General features: G+C 42.5%; 2 protein-coding genes across 5 annotated transcripts in view; one reads left to right on the top strand and one right to left on the bottom strand.

The window, feature by feature from the left end:
- RBP3 (retinol binding protein 3) overlaps positions 1 to 18,136 on the top strand; it is a 35,635-nt gene extending 17,499 nt beyond the window's left edge. The window contains exon 2 of the mRNA XM_053922708.1: positions 18,056 to 18,136. Within this exon, the coding sequence (XP_053778683.1) occupies positions 18,056 to 18,070 (15 nt within the window). The 3' untranslated portion in view covers positions 18,071 to 18,136. The remainder of the gene's footprint in view (positions 1 to 18,055) is intronic.
- Positions 1,262 to 10,626, bottom strand: ZNF488 (zinc finger protein 488). Of its 4 annotated transcripts, none has more exons than XM_024561170.3 (4): positions 10,538 to 10,626; positions 5,052 to 5,243; positions 4,425 to 4,485; positions 1,262 to 2,571 (listed from the first exon to the last, which is right to left on the bottom strand). In XM_024561170.3, the coding sequence occupies exon 4, from the start codon at positions 2,411 to 2,413 to the stop codon at positions 1,439 to 1,441; it is 975 nt and encodes a 324-aa protein (XP_024416938.1). In that variant the 5' UTR covers positions 2,414 to 2,571; positions 4,425 to 4,485; positions 5,052 to 5,243; positions 10,538 to 10,626; the 3' UTR covers positions 1,262 to 1,438. The 4 variants fall into 4 exon arrangements, with proteins under 4 accessions (XP_024416938.1, XP_053778684.1, XP_045052033.1 ...); XM_053922709.1 differs by having other exon boundaries at positions 5,120 to 5,243; XM_045196098.1 differs by lacking the exons at positions 4,425 to 4,485; positions 5,052 to 5,243; positions 10,538 to 10,626 and adding an exon at positions 10,020 to 10,073.
- Positions 18,137 to 18,734: the final 598 nt, after the last annotated feature.

Genomic DNA, 18,734 nt, shown 5'->3' with positions numbered 1-18,734 from the left:
GCTTTGGCCAAAGAAACATTAGCAGAAGTGACCCAAACATAGGACTGAGACATGTTTGTGTATTAGGACTTGCCCTCTCATGCTTTAGCATAACCATGAAAGAAGAATGAACTGAGTAGCCCATCAGTTCCAGAGAAAAAGAGCATGGGCCTAAATATGTGACCTGGAGCCAAGCCAGCAAAACCACATCAACCACAGCCAACCCACAGATCCCCTAGTGAGAAGTAGGTACTCTGGGTTGTTTGCCACCTAGATTTTGTTTTGTAACAAATCTGGATCATGATAATACATGTTATTTACACAATGATCACACTGCTCTAGGTGCTGTGCTGGCCATTTTCCTAACATCTTTCCATGGAACCCCCCAAAACATCTTCCAAAACACAGGTGTCATAAACTACATTTTACAGATGAGAAAACTGGGGCTCAGACAATTAAAGCAATTTGTTCAAGGTCAGGTCTAGTATATAAAAGGGCTAAGACTCAGATCCAGGTTTGTCTGTGTCCAAAGCCTATACTTGACTCCATAAAGAGCAAAAGGAATGAGGAGAGGAGCAGGTATAGAGAACCGTTCTACGTGTGGGAAATGTGGCCAGCTCCCACTCAGAAAAGCCAGTGGGGAGTGAGGTTTGATGGGCAGGACCCACTCCCACGGATAGGTTCTCCCATGGGGAATCAGGCCTGCATTGTACCTTAACTGGTACAAGACTTGCTCTTGCTAAAACTCCCTCACTCTGGATTGAGGCAGCAAATGTTTACCGAAGTGTCTTTAACTTCCTAAAGTCTGTGCTAAACCACCCAAGTATGGAGTATAATCAGTTCAACCACTTTCCCCCTTCAGCTATAACATCCTCTCTTTGAAGTAATTAGCAGTATTCTGTCCTTTGTTGTCTGTAAAAGGTAATCACCTACAGTGAACCTGTGCATCATAAATGAGGACCATCCTTGATGTAATGTGCCCAGAAAAGCAATAAAAGCCTGTCCAGGTACGGGTAGGCTCTCTCTCTTGAGCTCTCTCTAGCCCTCTCACCCCCTCTCTGACTTAGAGAGTGGCCATGCTGTCCCTTTTTCTCCACAGGATTTCTGTAATCCCTGTGAATTTGTCCATTGCCGCCATAACGCAGGATCCTGGTGGCCAGGATCCACATCAAGCAGGACCCCCATTCTTGAAGCTATTAGAGACACTTTGTGCCTAGTAGCCCTGATACCCTGGATTAGCAAAGCACATCATTTTATTTCATGACTTTATTTATTTCAAAGCATATCACAGCCAAGCACTTTTTCTAATTATGACTGAGCTGTTCATCTATGTGGTTGATTGCAGACAGCCTCACAGACAACTGCAAATTGTCTTTTCAAAGGAAGCCCTGGCAAACCATTTCTTTGCCTTTGCCAAATGGTGGACACTGAACTTAGAGGTTTGTTCCACAGCCACCTGTTAACTGTGAGAAGTCATGTGCCGGGAGAGATGATGGCGCTCCCGGAAGTACTCATGACAAATGGAGCATGTGAGTGCCTCTTCTGTCAGCTTCTTAGAATGTAGGTCAGGCCCTGCATGTTCCTTTTTGTGGTGGGACCGCATATGAAAAACCAGGTCCGAGGTCAGGCGAAAGAAGAGGTTGCACTTTGCACACCAGTTCTGGGTGGACAAGCCTCGGGAAGGGAACATGGGTGGCAGGAGGGCCCAAGAGGCAGGGGAAGAAGATGACAAGGGTGTGGGTATCTGGGCCATGGCATGCTTAAGCCATAGTGTAGGGGTACTCAGAAAAGCACTGCAGAGATGAGTGTTCTGTGGCAGCATTTGCAGGTTCCAGAAATCACCCACCAAAAGCTTAGAATTGGAAAGTTGACCCCAACACGGAAAATCTACCATCTTGATGAGTCCCAACAGCTCCCCCATGGCATCTGCAGGTCTGCTTGCCTGGAAAAGAGAGGCTGACCCAGGTCTCCTTGATAGATACCTGGCTGGTTTGCTGAAGGCACTTCTCTGCTCCTGTTGGGCTCTGCAGGGCCACGCGGAGAAGACTGTGCTGCCAGCTGGTTTCCTGAAGATGTCCTGGGTCAGCTGCTTAGGGTCAGGTTGGCCTGTGAGGGCACCATGCTCCCTATCTTTGGTTTGTCTGCCCTGTAGCCTTTTCTTGAGCTGAGGCACCTCCATGAAGGCACTCTGCTCCTGTTTCCAGCACACCTTCTGGGCCAATGGCTTTCCCAGTCTAACTCTGCCTGTGGGTGTTACCAGTGCCAGCTCCATAGTGGTCTCATCCTGGCCACCCCCGCAGATGGCACCCTCGGAGCCCAGGAAGTTTGCTTTCTTCAGCTGCATTGGCTCGCAGCCCTCACTTTGCTTGGGTTCACTAAGCCACTGACTGTTTTCAGATAAAGAGCTATGCAGAATCCCCTTCTGAGCAGCCATGCTGATTAGCAGGGCCTGGGGCAGCTGAGCAAGGTGGACACTCCAACAGTTGTTGTCTTCAGGGCTTTGGCACTCTAGAGGGCTTGGCCCTGGGTAAGAGCTGCGAGATTGAAGAGCTCCCCTGCTGGTTGGGCCAGCAACACTTGGACCACAGGACTCTGCAGAGAGAGGAAACAGCAGGCAGTGAGAGAGATGCTCTTCACTTGTTGTTGCATCCAAAGAACACCGACTACTATAGATGCCGCAGCTCACCCTGTCTCAGAGCTCTATGTCACATGCTTTCACCTCCAGGACTCCATCAGGGAGGAATGACCACACTGTACAACACTGCCACCCAGAGGTGAGGCTCAATACTGTCTCCATACTTGTCACCATCCAGGCAAGCAAGTGCTGTCTTAATGGAGCACACAAGACATCAACCAGCCAGTTCTCATTCTGTTGACAGCTCTAACATGTTTGCACACTGATTAGGGAAGTTTGCATTCCTTGCTAAACTGCATGCCAATTTCCTGCCCCCCCTTGAATCTTCAGAAGAACTTTGGGCACCTGGGGACAGGAGCCCCTGCAGGTACACGTGTGCAGAGACAGAAGCTGAAGCAATAAATATCCCGGGCACAACAGAGTGGGTCTGGGGCTGTGCCTGGCCTCCACCTGTATACCTGGGGCATGGGGTACAGCAGGCAGCCACCACTCTACTTGGCCCTACCCCAGGAATAAGTGAGGGTCTCTCCTGTCTCTGCTCACTGGAAGTGAAAACACTTGGCTCTCCTCACATATGAATCCACTTTCTTTCTGCTCACCTGGCAACTGTCAACTGTCTTCTGTGCCCACCTGCTGGACATACTAAAGTAGCCCAGCTTCCATTTTGCTCTTGAAGCTTCAAAGAGAGATATATAGTGGCCATATGTGAGGGTGGCACCGAGGAGGAGAGGGTGCAATCAGCCCTGCTGGGGAGGCATTTATTCCTGCCTTTCCATAATCAGCTCCATCAGCAAGTTCTAGAAATTGGGAAACCCATCTTCAAGCACCTACCTCAGCTGGTGAGTAGTACTGCTAGGCCACACTTGACCGGGTGCTACAAGTTTTCATCATTAGAAAATATTTATTCCCAGGCCCATAAAGACCCTGAAGAGTAGGTGATTGAGCTTCTTCACAGGTACCTCCATGGGCTTGTTATGCACAAATACCATGTGGGCTCATGTCAGCTCTTTCTTCCTGCCCTGCCTCCTGCCGCACATGGAGAAGGAAGCCCAGGCACCGTGGGCTTCCCTCTATCTCAGTGGCAGGAGTCTGTGATGGGCGTTTTGCATATGTTACCTCCTTTCATCTTCATTCTTTTTCACAGATGGAAGGACATGAGTTTTGGAAAGCTACGCATCTTGCCCAAAGTCCCCTGCAAGTAGGAGGTGCAGCTGGGGTTGAAACCCAAAAGTGTGTCCCCAAAGCCTGCTTTAATTGAACGACCCATGTCACCCTCACAGTGCCCTGGTGGTAAGCACCAAGTCCAAACTGTGCTTCCAGGGGACTTTCTTAACATACCTTCCAAACTAATTCTTCAAAAAGGGTGCCATTGACATCAGAGATTAGTGCTGGCCAATTTTCTTGAAGAGGCAGAGGCAGCCACATCAGTCCACTGAGTTCCCCTGAACTGACTATCCACCTCTCTCAGCCTCAATTTCTCATCTACAAATTAGGGTTGAGCTAAATTATCTCCACAATCCTTTGAGTGCATGACTCTATCAGTGCATGACTCTAATTGGGGTGAAGCCAATTCTCTCCATTTCTCAAAAAGTAACTGATTGGCTTAAAGCCCTATTGCTGTGCTTCCATGAGCTCTACAAAGAAACACACACCCAGGCCCTGGCAGAGTGTCTCAGTTTAGCTGGAGCATCGTTCCAAGCACCAAAACGGTTGCAGGTTCAATTGCTGGTCAGGGCACATACCTACGTTGTGGTTTCAATTCCCCATTGGGATACATATGGGAGGCAACTGATCGATGTTTCTCTCTCACCTCAATATTTCTCTCTCTCTGTCTCTCTCTCTCCCTCTTTCTCTCTCTGTCAGCCTTCTCTCTAAAATCAATAAAAAATATCCTTGGGTGAGAATTAAACAAAACAAACAACACATGCCCGTGTATACTCAAACCCTCACACATATACAAACATACACACATTTACATACACTCACACTCATACATTCACACATATACATACACTCATACTCAAATACACATATAATACACACACACATCTCTGCATCTCCTTCTCTCTCTTTCTCTCAGACAGTTCTCTAGATGACATTTTAAAACTGTCATCTAGATATATTTCCCAAGCCTGGGCAGGAGCCTCCCAGCTGTCCTCCTGGTCCTGCTGCACCCCAACATCCCTCTGTAGACCACCCCACTGGGTTGCCTTCACAACTCAGACAATCTTTGCCAACCACAGCTGTGTGGACACAGTTACCAGGACTGTACAGAGTGCCCTGAGCCACAGATGCAACCTTCTTTTCAGCACTGAACTTTTGGATATGTAGTGTTACTACAGGATGGAATATTTGTCACCAGGATCTTTTATGATCTAAGAATAGAAATCATTGTTTATTGACTACTTAAGCATCTACATGCTTTAGGCTTAATCACCTTACTTCGTGGCATTTTCACAAGACCCATATGAGGAAAGTTGCATGTCTCAACCCAAGTGCATTCACCTTCAATCCACCAAATATCATGTTGCTAAACTCAGCGCTGAGTTTCAGCTTTTTGAGACACTGTGGATCTGGATTCTGCTAACTGCTGTGTTAGATATCCATCCAACTTCATCCTCCGTCAATGCTGCAAAACAAATCTCAATACTGATGATGAGAAGAAAGAAGACAAGGAGATGATATAATATAAAATAATAATAGTGAAGAGGAGGAAGAGGAGCAGGAAAAAGGGAGAAGAAAAGGAGCAAATGAAGATACTGACTGGGGACTTTTGGCATGACTCCCAATCTCCCTGAGGGTCACTAACTCTCACGTGCATCAGCACTACTGGGGTAAGGTTACTCTGGCAAGTGCAAAGAATATCCTACAAAGCTCTGTCTGCAGTCCCATATAATCTCAGTCCACTCTGTCTGCAGCAATCACCAGATCCAAGCTTCTCAAAATGGAAAATGATGTAAGTCTGACACGTCTTTTCCCTAGTGAGCCCCTGCCAACTTCTGATGCTCAACTCTTCTTGCCAATAGACTCTGAGGCTCTTTTCCAAGGTCAGCATCGGACTTGGGATCTCATCCAGCTCCATGCTACCTGCACCTCTGTCATGTACCCAGAGGACCTTTGCAGATAGGTGATGTCATCTCTGGGGTCACTCCATGCCCTGGCCAGTGAGTTCAGGGACAGAAGACCAAATGCATAGGCCACATGGACTGTCTCACTTCTCCTTTCCTACCTATACCTAACAGTGTCCTTTGAAACTGGGGGATGGTTCTCTGTCCCTGGGCAAAGCGAAGCTGCTCCTTCCTCCTTCTCCTTCCACAGACACCAGCTGCCCTGGCAGCCAGTGGGTCTATGCAGCCCTGGTTCTCCTTGCCCTCTACAGATATTAATGAACACTTTGTTGTCCTCTGCTCTCTTCAATAAGCTCAATTTATTCTAGGATTCCACCCTGTGACACTATTTACTGGTCCTCGTCACTCTATCATGCATGTCCTAAGAAGGGGTTTTTCTTGTTCTCCTCAGTTCTTTCAGTCTGAACTCAGTAACACATTCTCTGAGCCACACAGACATCTTTCAGTACAACCTATGTCGTTCCAATAAAAAGAAACTGATTTCAATCTCAAACTCTTCAACAATTTCTGAGCCTTTAGATCATGGGATTACTAAGTGATGATCTCTGAAACTGAGCTCCCAAGTCCACAAGGTGTCTGACTATATCCAGCCTTCCCTACCATGGGAATGCTACTCCCTCAGGCTCCCAAAGTCACTGGGCCACCAACCAGGATTCTACCGACCAACAGGGGAAATGCTACGTTATGTTAAATGAAGTCTCACCCACCCCATAGTGTTAAAAGCACATGTTTCTTCGTTTATTACCCATTCTCAAGGTACTGACTGAAGGTTCAGATCATTCCTTCATCTGGGAAGCACTTGCCACATTCTCCCATATTACTTTCCTTTTCATGCCATAACCAGGCTGTCCCATGTAATCATCAAGCCTTACATCACGTAGAAGTGCACAGGCTCTAGGGTCAGATGCTTGCTCTGCTCTTACCAAACTGGTCACCCTGGGCAAGGTGCTGATCTTCTCTCTGCCTGTTTCCCATTTTCAAAAAAGGATCACCTTGGTGCCGCTTTATTAGATGGTTATAAAAATTAGATGGATTAACATAACCAAGTGCTAAATAGCCCAGCTCAATCAATAAATGTTAGGTAGTATCAATTTATCAATTTATTATCATGCTAGTGCAAAGGGTCAGAGTCAAAGTCATGGCCACCTTCCCTCTATTCCTGTGCACCCAGGGACTAGTGCACAGTGGTGTTTAATGAGTGACCAAATGACTGGCACTTTCCTCCTCCTATACTCCATTTACAGAAGAAAGATCTGGTAGGAAATAACTGGGTGACCTCAATTTTCCTGAGATATGTAAAGATACTCTCCACCCTGAGTCAGCTAACTAGCCTCTAGTAGTCCCAAGCTACAGCTCAGAAACTAGATCTTACTCAGTGACACAATCTACATGGCCCTCCAGTGCCTTCCTGTGTTTGCCTTCCTTTTCAGCTAAAACAAATGAGCACAGAAAATATCTGCTGTGCTCCTTTGGTTCTCTAAACTCTGGAGATGTTTCTCAAATCCTTTAGGAAAATTCCAAAGGATAATCATGTATCAACCTCTTCTAACTATGGATTGTGAGATCCTGGGTTTTCCTGAGAAGAGAAACACACATGTTTTCTAGGCATCTTCTTAACACTGGAACCCTGAGAAAATTAAAAACCAAAGAGTTATCCAGGCTCCCTGGAGGCTGGCTGGTGGTCCCATGGAGCTGGAGAAGAGGAAGGCTTCCAGGCCAGCTCCCATAGGCCCCATGCCCAGCTAGGCCTATACCCCTCCAGCATCAATGCCTGCTGTGTTCAAGTAAAACTAAATGCAAGATTCCCAGGATGCAGCCAGCTATCAGGCCCACAAGGAAGTCAGCCAGAGACCTAACTTGGCCATGCAGACCAATTCCAGTGGCTGCCTTCAGGGGAAAAATCCATGGTTGTACATCAGATTTCCCAGCCAGATTCTACCCGATGCCAACAATAATGTCATCTACTAGAAAGGATAATTACAGCCTACTTAAAGAAAAAAAAAATTAAAGCATTGCAGTTCAAGACTTAACCTTGAATTTTTTAAAAATAGTGTAGTTATCTGTTTTAAAAAAAAGTTGTCACCTCATGGGTTTCTGAAAAAGAAATCTAAGCAAAGCACACATGATAATCTAAATCATTTGAAAAGCATCCATTTCACCCACCCCACTCCAGAATTCTAATACATTGGAAGTCGGTGGTTAAAACAACTTAGAAGACAAATTGACTATCCAATCAATAAAATAGTCCCCCAAATCAAAGTTCCATACATATACCTATGAATTTGTTCAACATTCTTTGATCTAAAATGAAAGATTCTTTCAATAAACATACTTCAATCCTGTTCCATTATATTTAATTTCTGTTCACTTCCATGTGAGTTATCTACTAATAAATTCCCTTATCTATATCAACTGAACAGTTAAACAGCTGAATTATTATTAAAAATCATAATAAACTAAAAAGACAGGTTCTATTATTTATAAAAAGCCAAAGCTTCAAATGTTATATGGTAATTAATAGCTTTAAAACAAACAACTTTTCTGCTTACAGTTTAGTGTATATACACACACATGTAGTTTAAGTATACATGTGTTTGAATGTTATAAAAATATCATTAAATAATTGAATCATGTCTCTCCGATAAAATTAAATTTTTAACAAAAAGCAAAAAATGCTTTGATAGTCAATACTTCTATTTTATTCCTTAAAATGACTCAGATTTATTTATCCAGATTTCTTCACTTAGAAAGTGTCTAAGACAATATATGGTGTTAAGAAATATTTACACCATGGTCCTACCTAATGTACACAAAAACATTAATTTCAAATGGCATAATAATTGCTATAAAATATCTGCCTCATTCAACATTAATTATGTAACTTACTTTCTGCACATCAGCAGCATTGACAAGTATGTATTTTGAAAATATACAATGAATTCCTTATTTCAACTTTCACCCAAATATTTCACATGCAAAGCCCTGGCTTCACTGTTGTCTCTCTACAACTGAGCTCTGAATCCAACTCCTCCCTCCTCTCCTACCTGGCCTTGTACAACCTCCACACAAAGATGGTGTGAGTCTCAATGTCCCCTAAATGTTCGTGCCAGTTTTAGTTTAGTGAGGTGCTGTCTCTGTCTATTACTAAAGGAAATGTCAAGAAAAGGATCCAAAAACTATGGTGTATTTACACAATGGAATTCTACGCAGCATAGAGAAAGAAGGAGCTTATACCCTTTGCAACAGCATGGATGGAACTGGAGAGCATAAATTATGTTAAGTGAAATAAGCCAGGTGGTGAGGGACAAATACCATATGATCTCACCTTTAACTGGAACATAATAAATAGAAGAAAAAAGGAAACAAAATATAACCAGAGACACTGAAGTTAAGAACAATCTAACAATGGGCAGGGAGGAGTGGGGAGGGGACAGTGAGGAGAGGGGATTACAGGAACTACTATAAAGGACACATGGACAAAATCAAGGGGGAGGGTGCAGGTGGGGGAGGGAGGGGGGTGGGGTGGAGGGATGGGGGAAAAGGCACACAACTGTAATTGAATAACAATAAAAAATAAAAATTAAAAAAAGAGAGAGAAAATGCTTTGGAGAAAAAAAAAAAGAAAAGGATTAAATCAATGTCTTGTCTTTAAAGCCAAGTATTTTTTAAAGCTAACCCTGAAAATTCAGAGATTTATAACTAGATAATTTGTGTATTTTCCCCACAACAGGCACTGAGCAAGTTACATGCCCAGACCTTTGGAGGCAATCTGTTGGAGAAAGGATCTGGGGCCCAGCACAAGCCTTGGATGAGAAAAAGAGAGCAACACAGGGTGAGTGAATGGATGGATGGATGATTGGAAAGAATTGTAGCCCAAAAAGTCAACTTTGGAGAAAGAAATCTAAGGCGGACTTGTGGGAAAGGAGGAGATGGGTGGAGGCTAGAGGAAGAGAGAGACAGGCAGGGAGAAATAGGGGTAGGTCAGAGGAAATATGTAGGAAAAAAGAGACCAGAAAAAAGTGAGATCGATGAGAGAGAAAAACAGGAAGAGACAAGGAAACAAAAAACAGAATGTAGAGGTAGAGGGGCAGAATACGTTGGCACTTAGAGAAAAAAGGAGAGAAAACCAGTGACAGAGGGAAGGGAAGAACCCGACAGTCAAAGGCAGAGCTAAATCTCCCTGGGGAAAGGCCAGAGGAAGTTGAGAGGAATCTCGACCTCCATGCTCACTCGCGGCTCGCTCGGTGGGGGGTGGGGGGCTGGGCAGCAAGTCTTACCTCGGTTCTCCCGCGGTCCTAGGCTTTGGGGACACGCCTGTAGCCCGGCCACCTCTGGATCCAGCGTCTGGCTGGCGGGACCTTGTGGCCCGCCTTCCCGGTTGCTGCCGCCTCCAGGGTGGGGCCTTGGGCCACGCCCACTGGGAGCCCCCCCCCCCCCCCGCCCCCCGGCCCCTGGCTTTCCCTAAGGGACCTACAGAGTTGTTGAACCCGCCCAGAGCGATGCCAAGTAGACCGACTTCCCGGAAACTGCTGACCCCCGCTCTGGACTTCCAGTGCACCTCTGCTCCTCCTCTACCTGTGGAGCCCAGTCCTTCCAGGGGTTCAGCTCCACAAACCCTCCCCCAACGTCCCAGCTGCCTGGGCCTATGCCAGGTGCCTGGCCCCTGTAGGACTGGGGAGGCATCCTGGCTCCATTAGTGCCCACGGTACATTCACCGCCCGCCACCCCACCCCCTGCTGCCTCTAGATGTTGCCCCTGGCCACTGCCGATGCTTCCCCTGCCGCTGTTCACTCACCTGGTGCTTCATGACTTCTCTTCTGGGTCTGTGGGACCCAGGCGACAGCCGTGATGTTAGTCCAGGTGGCCCACGCCCTGCGGCCCCGGATCCTCTGTCCTACCCAAAGACCCGGTCAGTGCTCTGGACTTTCCTTCCCCCTCCCTGCTGCATTTTTGTGGTGTCCGGAGAATCTCCCAGATTTCACTGGAGCCTTCTCTGCCCTCTGCCTCTGAACAGGCTCCTCAGCGGTGAAATGATAGATTGTACCAGATAACCGTAAATTCTGGGACCTCACAGAATGCAAAGGTGTTGAGAAGTTAACTACCTAGGGAGGGTGGGACAGGCTAGGACTGAAAAGGAAGAGGAATAGCTTCTGAGTGTGTGACATTCCAGGGCTTAAACTACCTTGAGCTTTGCCCTGTAGTGACAGTGACCGGTTATAGGAGATGGGAGTAGTCTCAGGTAATCAGAATGGTTGCAATTGCAGCCAGGTGAGGGGGTCACATTATTTGAGCCCAGTGGGGGTGCATATTAGATTGGGGAAAAGTTGAGGGACTGAAAGGAAAACCTGCTCTGAGTCCCTGCTGCTTCTTTCATTCAGTAAATAAATGTTCTAGATGTCTGTGGGAGGAAGAGGTGCAGAAACATGAGGTTACAGGCTTTGTGCTTTCCATAAGGTTTTGGAGCATCTATTACAAAGATTAATCAGATTGTAAACGACAAAATTAATAAATCTGAGGTGGGAAAAGAAGGATTCAGAACACACATTAGAAATTTGGGGGATGACCTCCAAAGCAAAGCTTTTCTTTTTTGAAGAGAGATCATTGATGAAGATGGAAATGAGGCATCAAATACCAAATTTGAGTGCTGACACAGCTTTAGTGAAATTGCATAACATCCAGGAAAACCTTGAAAATAATCTCTGCACTTAGAATTCTGTCTCTAACTTAACTGCTATTCCAGAGTGAGCACATGCCAGGTGGGTCCTAGACATATCAGGGGATCACTTCATAAATTATATAAATGTCTAACCACTATGCTGTACACATGAAACTAATATAAAATAATATTGAATATCAAATGTAATTGAAAAATAAAAATTAAAAGAATTTAAAAGTTTTAGAAAAGAATGAACACAAAATGTATTTTCAGATGTACAAAGTCTAAGGTTATGACCCACACAGCCTTGGTGGAAGAACTACTGAAGAAGATGCTTCAGAATGAAGGAAACTGAACTCAGATGAAAGAAGAGGGTTTCGAGAAATAAGGAAGAGCAAAGCAGCTGAAAAAACCTGAGGTTTACTGGGAATACCTAGATGCTGCAAATCACAGGGACGATCACTAACTTAGAGAATTTTTTTTAAAGGGTGAAGAAGATGAAATAGAGTTAGATAGGCAGAGTCTCAGAGGGGAGAGAAGTTCCAAGAAGGTTTCACATGCATGTGAAACTTCACATGCAGAGTCCTAGAGCTATTAGAGGAGCCTGAGCTCTCCTAGGCATGGGCCTGCATTGTGTCCCTGCTGTGCTCAGTCATTGGCTGGTAGCAAGGGTGTTTCCTCTTCCATTTGGAGTGGATTGTGGTGGTGGCTGGTGGGCCCACAACAATCTCCCCTTCAATTACACTCCCTACTGTTAGAAATCTAAGTGGTACATTTTCATGGCCCCCACAATGTAAATCAACTTGACTTACAAGATAAAGACAGAATTTGTCAAGTTTGTTTGTTTTTAATTTTAGCTATATGCTTTTTAAAGGAGACACATCTAATACCTAAGAACATAAATAATTTGACTGTAAAAGAATGAAAATACATGTCAGAGATGCTGAGCAACCCAAAAGAAGGCTGAAGTGTACAACACATGAAAAATAGTATTAGGGTTAAAAAGAGTAAAATCTTAAATAATAGTTTCATTTTCCAAAAAGCTACAAAAAGTTTAAATTGGCATGCACTTAATAAACTCAAACTAATAAACAAAAATGAGACATAAATTAGGAGAAATTTGTCAAACCCATTATTACAGTGAAAATTTTCAACACTCACTTGTCAAAAGACAAAATATTACTTAAAACAGATTTGAACAACAAAATAAACTTGGTTTAATGGGTTTTTAAATAATCCTCCACCCAATTATATATTGAAACAATATATAATTGTTTCAATAAAATTCAGAGAAATAGTATGCTACAGACCATGTATTCAGATCACAATGTAATTAGGGTAGTAATGAATAAAAATAATTTATGAAAATATGTCAGTTGAAAATTTAAAATCTTACATGTAATATTTACCATATTTTTCAAACTATAAGATGCACTTTTTCCCCCAAATTCGGGAGGAAAATGGGGGTGCATCTTATAGTCCAAATGTAGCTTTCATTTACATTGGCAAAATATTATATTATTTATGTTATTAAATATTTTACCACATTTTTTGCTTCAAAATTTTTTTTCCTATTTTCCTCCTCTAAAACCTAGGTGCATCTTATGGTCTGAAAAATATGGTATGTATAGATCAAAGGAAAAATCAGAACTAAAATTAAAATATACTTAAAATCAAATGGCAATAAAATATGACATATGAAAACTTATGAGATACAATGAAAGAGAAACTTAGAGGAAAATTTATGACCTACCCAAAAGGCGTATGTTACCAAAAAAAGGTGAAAATAAATTATTAAATAATCTTCTAAAAATGTTAGAGGAAGAATAGTAAATAAACCAAAAGAAAATGAAAAGGATAAGAAGATTTTAAAGAAAGAATAAACAAAGTAAATATATTATAAAAATTAAAATAGAGTAAAAACAAGCCAAAAATTATTTGAAGAGTATACTAATATAGATAATACTGTAATGAAATTGATCATAAAATAAGACAGTGCTTCCAATGTTTTAAAAAATATATAACCTCCCCCAGAAGCTATTAAAAATACCCTTTTCCTTGTAGTTACCTCATGAAGTTACCACATACTTACTGTATATCTCTTTATGTACTCTGCTTTCTAATTAAAACAGCAAGTCTAACTTTCACCCCTTTGTGGCAATATCCTCCCTGTTGTGAATGCATAAAATAAGAAAATAAATAATAAACTAATATAATAGGAATTAAAAAGAAAATATAACTACAGATAGAACAGAAATATAAAAATCAAAAATATTCTGAGCAACTTTCTACAACATATGTGAATAAATATCTAAATTCCTAGAAAAATTTTACCTAAAATGACTGATAAAAGCAATAAAATCATTAAATAATAATCCAGTGTGTTAGTTAGTATTCTTGGGCATCCATAACAAAGACCATAGGCTGAGTGGCTTAAACCAACAGGAATTTATTACCTCACAGTTCTGGAGACTGGAAGTGCAAGATCAAAGTGTAAGCAGGGTTAATTTCTTCTGAGGCCTCTCCTCCTGGATTGCAGAAAGCTACTTTCTCAGTGTCCTCACCTGACCTTTTCTCTATGCCTGCACAAAAGAGGGTTGTGATATCTCTTTCTCTTCTTATGAGGACACAAGTTCTATAAGATTAAGGCCCAACTCTTATAACCTAATTTAACTTTAATCACCTCTTTAAAGGTCTCATCTTCAAATATAGTCATATTGTGTGTTATGGCTTCAAAATATGAATTGGGGGTGTGGGACACAACTTAGTCCATGATATGCACTGAATATTAAATAAATTCAGCAGTTTAAAGACTTCCAACAAAGAAAACACTAGCCACAGATGATATCATAACAAATATTGAATAAGAAGATTATTGGGATCATGTTCAAAGTCTTTCTAGGGAAAAGAAACTAAAGAAAAACCCTCAGCACATTTTATGAGGCTACTACCTATTACCAAAACCAGTTAAGGACATTACAAAAATAGGAAATTACAGGCCAGCCTCCCTCATAATCATAGGTTAAAAAAAAAAAGAAAGAAAACTAAAGCTAATAGAAAACTCAATCCATTGGCATTTAAAACATTATAATGGCCAAGTTGGGTTTAATATAACATGTTAAAATTGCTTTCATATGCATTAATGTAATTAGTCATATTAATATATCACTGGAGAAAAGTAGGTGTTCATCACAAATATACGTAAAATGATTTAGATAAATTCAATACTCATTCATAATTTGTATCAAACCAAGAATTATGGGGATTTCATTGCAGAAGATGGTAGAATAGGAAGACTCAGAACTTACCTCCTTCCACAGACATACTAGATGAATACATATAGAGAAATTCCTCCTGGAAAACAGCTGAGGACTGACTAAACAGCTTCTGTACAACAACAAGAGAGGGAATACATAGAGAAGGGTAGGAGAGTGAGAGATGTGGTAACCATGGGAACCCTACCCTGACAAGGCACCTACAGCAGGAAGGACATAACTGAGAGGCCCATACTCAGATTCACCTGCCGTGGGGCACTGCTATAAAAGAGCAATTTAAAGGGCACCTAGACTATACATAAAAAACCCATTTACTGACCCTAAGGGACCTGTCAAATGTGTGGAGAACTGCAGGGACTTGCTGGTGAGTGTCAGTTTTATGTTCCTTCACTACCTAGATAGCACATACAGGAAGTTGCTCCAAGTCTCTAGTCATCCTTATAAGGCCACCACAATGCACGTTGGCCCTCCTTGGCCAGTGCCTACCCCAGGCAATCAGCCTATCAGGGCATTCCTAGACACACATGACCCAGTGTCGGGTGGCTTTAACGCAGCACCCCCCCCCCCCCCCCGGTTCCGCCACGGACGAAGAAAAAGACTACCAAGACATGATCTGCTTGGAGAGGAAAGGTGGCCATTTCTCTCAAGGGGAGAAGGGCCCCAAGCCTCTCTCTCCAGGGGCTTTTATTAGGTTCATTCGCGTAGGAATACAGATAAAGCTCATTAATCACTGTCAGCCAGTAAGGGTTAAACAATACAAGATTTACAGAGAACTCTGAGGGCTTATTCTGAGTTACAGCCAATTAGTTACAGGGCCATAAAACTTTAGGCACCAGACTCATCTCAGGTCTGGACCCTTATCTCTTAAACTGAGGGTACAAATTAAGTAGGTTTCACAGGAATGTATGTATTTTTGTTAGGCCTGATTCCCCAGGGAATACGCCCCTCCCAGCACAGGACTGCACTGCCCTCTGTTATCACTTCAGGCTTAAGTCAGGCAAGGGAAGTAAGGCAGCCAAGAGATTAGGAGACTTCTTGCGGACAGAATGAGGACTCAGGCTATTTCAAAGCCGAGGGGCGAGGGTCCATCACCCCCTTTTTCCACAGCCCCCCGAGTCCTTCCCTGCAGGCCTCTTCCGTGACCAGAGCCTGTCTTAGGTTGTTCCTCCCTTGAGGATTCTTACCCGTTATTGGCTAACTGGCCAAGCTCAGGGCCAAGTAGTGTGAAGTGGGCAGAGGTGGTACACCTGCAAGGGAGATAAGTTTTGTCTCCTTAGTGGCTTATGGTCCCAACTCTGACTCAGCCTTAACCATGAGGGGTTACAGCCTCTGAAACCAGGCAGGGCGGTTCCCAACAACCCAGAGTACCCTGACCTGTGCCTGCCACTGACCAGGCCAGCCAGCCCACCAGAGCATCCAGGAGCTGCTCATGGCCAAAGCCACCATACATATACAGTCTACATGAAGATTAATCTTACTCAAGGCTACTACTTCAAGATTAAGAGAGTTAGATGTTTCAATTTATAGAAACCAACACATAAGTTAAACTGAGGAGACAAAGGAATGCATTCAAATGAAAGAACAAGAACCACCACCCCCCCAAAAAAAAATCCTAATGAAACAGAGGTAAGTAATTTGCCTGATAAACAGTTCAAAGTAATGGTCATAAGAATGTTTATCAGATTTGGGAGAAGAATAAAGGAGCACAGTGAAAACTGTAACAAAGATTTTTTTTTTAAAAAATCAGAACTGAAGAATATAACTGAAATGAAAAGTACAAAAGAAGGAATCAACAACAAATTACATATTACAGAAGAATGGATTGACAACTTGGAAGACCAAACAATAGAAATCACTCAATCAAAGAAAAAATAATTGTAAAAACACAGGATAGTTTAAGAGACATTTGGGACAACTTCTTGCATACTAATATTCACATTATAAGGAGTTCCAGAAGGAGAAGTGAGATAAAGGAGCAGAAAATATATTTAAAGAAATAATGGCTGACAACTTTTGTAACCTGGGGAAAGAAATAGACATCCAGGTCGAGGAAGCACAGAGAGTCCCAAATAAAATGAACCCACAGAGATACAAGGCATATAATAATGAACACAGTGAACATTGAAGATAAAGAGAAAATCTTGAAGGAAGCTAGAGGAAAATCACTACTCACAAAGAAAGAAAGCTTCGTAAGTCTATCAACTGATTTCTTGGTAGAAACTTTGAAGAACAGAGGGAGTGGCAGAATACACTTGTTTTTTTTAGTTTGGAATTGCTCTTTATTTTTATTTTTATTTATTGTTATTTTTTTTAATTTTTATTGTTATTCAATTACAGTTGTATGCCTTTTCTCCCCATCCCTCCACCCCTCCCCAGCTGAACCCACCTCCCTCCCCCACCTCCACCCTCCCCCTTGGTTTTGTCCATGTGTCCTTTATAGTAGTTCCTGTAATCCCCTCTTCCCCCTGTTCCCCCCCCCCCTGGCTATTGTTAGATTGTTCTTAACTTCAATGTTTCTGGTTATATTTTGTTTGCTTTTTTCTTCTATTTATTATGTTCCAGTTAAAGGTGAGATCATATGGTATTTGTCTTTTATTGCCTGGCTTATTTCACTTAGCATAATGCTCTCCAGTTCCATCCATGCTGTTGCAAAGGGTAGGAGCTCCTTCTTTCTTTCTGCTGTGTAGAATTCCATCGTGTATATGTACCATGGTTTTTTGATCCATTCATTTACTGATGGGCACTTAGGTTGCTTCCAGCACTTGGCTATTGCACATTGTGCTGCTATGAACATTGGGGTGCATAGGTTCTTTTGGTTTGGTGTTTCAGGGTTCTTAGGATATAATTCCAGCAGTGGAATTACTGGGTCAAAGGCAGTTCCATTTTTAGTTTTCTGAGGAAATTCCAAACTGTTTTCCACACTGGCTGCACCAGTCTCCATTCCACTAACAGTGCACTAGGGTTCCCTTTTCTCCACATCCTCTCCAACACTTGTTGTTTGTTGCTTTATTTATGATGGCCATTCTGGCTCGTGTGAAGTGATACTTCATTGTGGTTTTAATTTGTATCTCTCTGATGGCTAGTGATGCTGAGCATCTTTTCATATGTCTCTGGGCCCTCTGTATGTCTTCCATGGAGAAGTATCTGTTCAAGTCCTTTGCCCATTTTTTAATTGGGTTGTTTGTCTTCCTGGAGTGGAGTTGTGTGAGTTCTTTATATATTTTGGAGATCAGGCCCTTGTCTGAGGTATCATTGGCAAATATGTTTTCCCATACTGTTGGTTCTCTTTGTAATTTGGTGCTGTTTTCTTTAGCCATGCAGAAGCTTTTTATTTTGATGAGGTCCCATTTGTTTATTCTTTCCTTTATGTCCCTTGCTTTAGGGGATGTGTCTGTGAGGATGTTGCTGTGTGGAATGTCTGAGATTTTCCTGCCAATGTTTTCCTCAAGGACTTTTATGGTGTTACGGCTTATATTTAAGTCTTTTATCCATCTTGAGTTTATTTTCGTGTATGGCGTAAGTTGGAGATCGAGTTTCATTTTTTTGCACGTAGCTGTCCAGATCTCCCAACACCATTTGTTGAAGAGGCTGTTTCTGCTCCATTTTATACTCCTGCCCCCTTTGTCAAATATTAATTCACCGTAAAGACTTGAGTTTATTTCTGGGCTCTCTGTTCTGTTCCATTGGTCTATGTGCCTGTTTTTATGCCAGTACCAGGCTGTTTTGATTACAGTGGCCTTGTAATACAGTTTGATATCAGGTATTGTGATCCCTCCTGCTTTGTTCTTCTTTCTCAAAATTGCTGCAGCTATTTTGGGTAGTTTATTGTTCCATATGAATTTCTGCAATGTTTGTTCTATATCTGTGAAATATGTCATGGGTACTCTAATAGGGATTGCATTGAATCTATAAATTGCTTTGGCTAGTATGGCCATTGTGATGATGTTAATTCTTCCAATCCATGAACATGGTACATGCTTCCATTTGTTTGTATCTTCCTTAATTTCTTTCTTCAGTGTTGTGTAGTTTTCTGAGTACAGGTCTTTTACCTCCTTGGTTAG

Source organism: Desmodus rotundus, chromosome 4 (assembly GCF_022682495.2).
Source record: "Desmodus rotundus isolate HL8 chromosome 4, HLdesRot8A.1, whole genome shotgun sequence".
In the NCBI taxonomy this organism is placed as follows: Eukaryota; Metazoa; Chordata; class Mammalia; order Chiroptera; family Phyllostomidae; genus Desmodus; species Desmodus rotundus.
The sequence above is the reverse complement of the archived record's forward strand: the minus strand, read 5'-3'. Positions and strand labels throughout refer to the sequence as shown.

Bases quoted from the DNA above. Each gene is read 5' to 3' on its own strand.
- ZNF488 (XM_024561170.3), bottom strand. From the start codon at position 2,413: ATGGCTGCTCAGAAGGGGATTCTGCATAGCTCTTTATCTGAAAACAGT.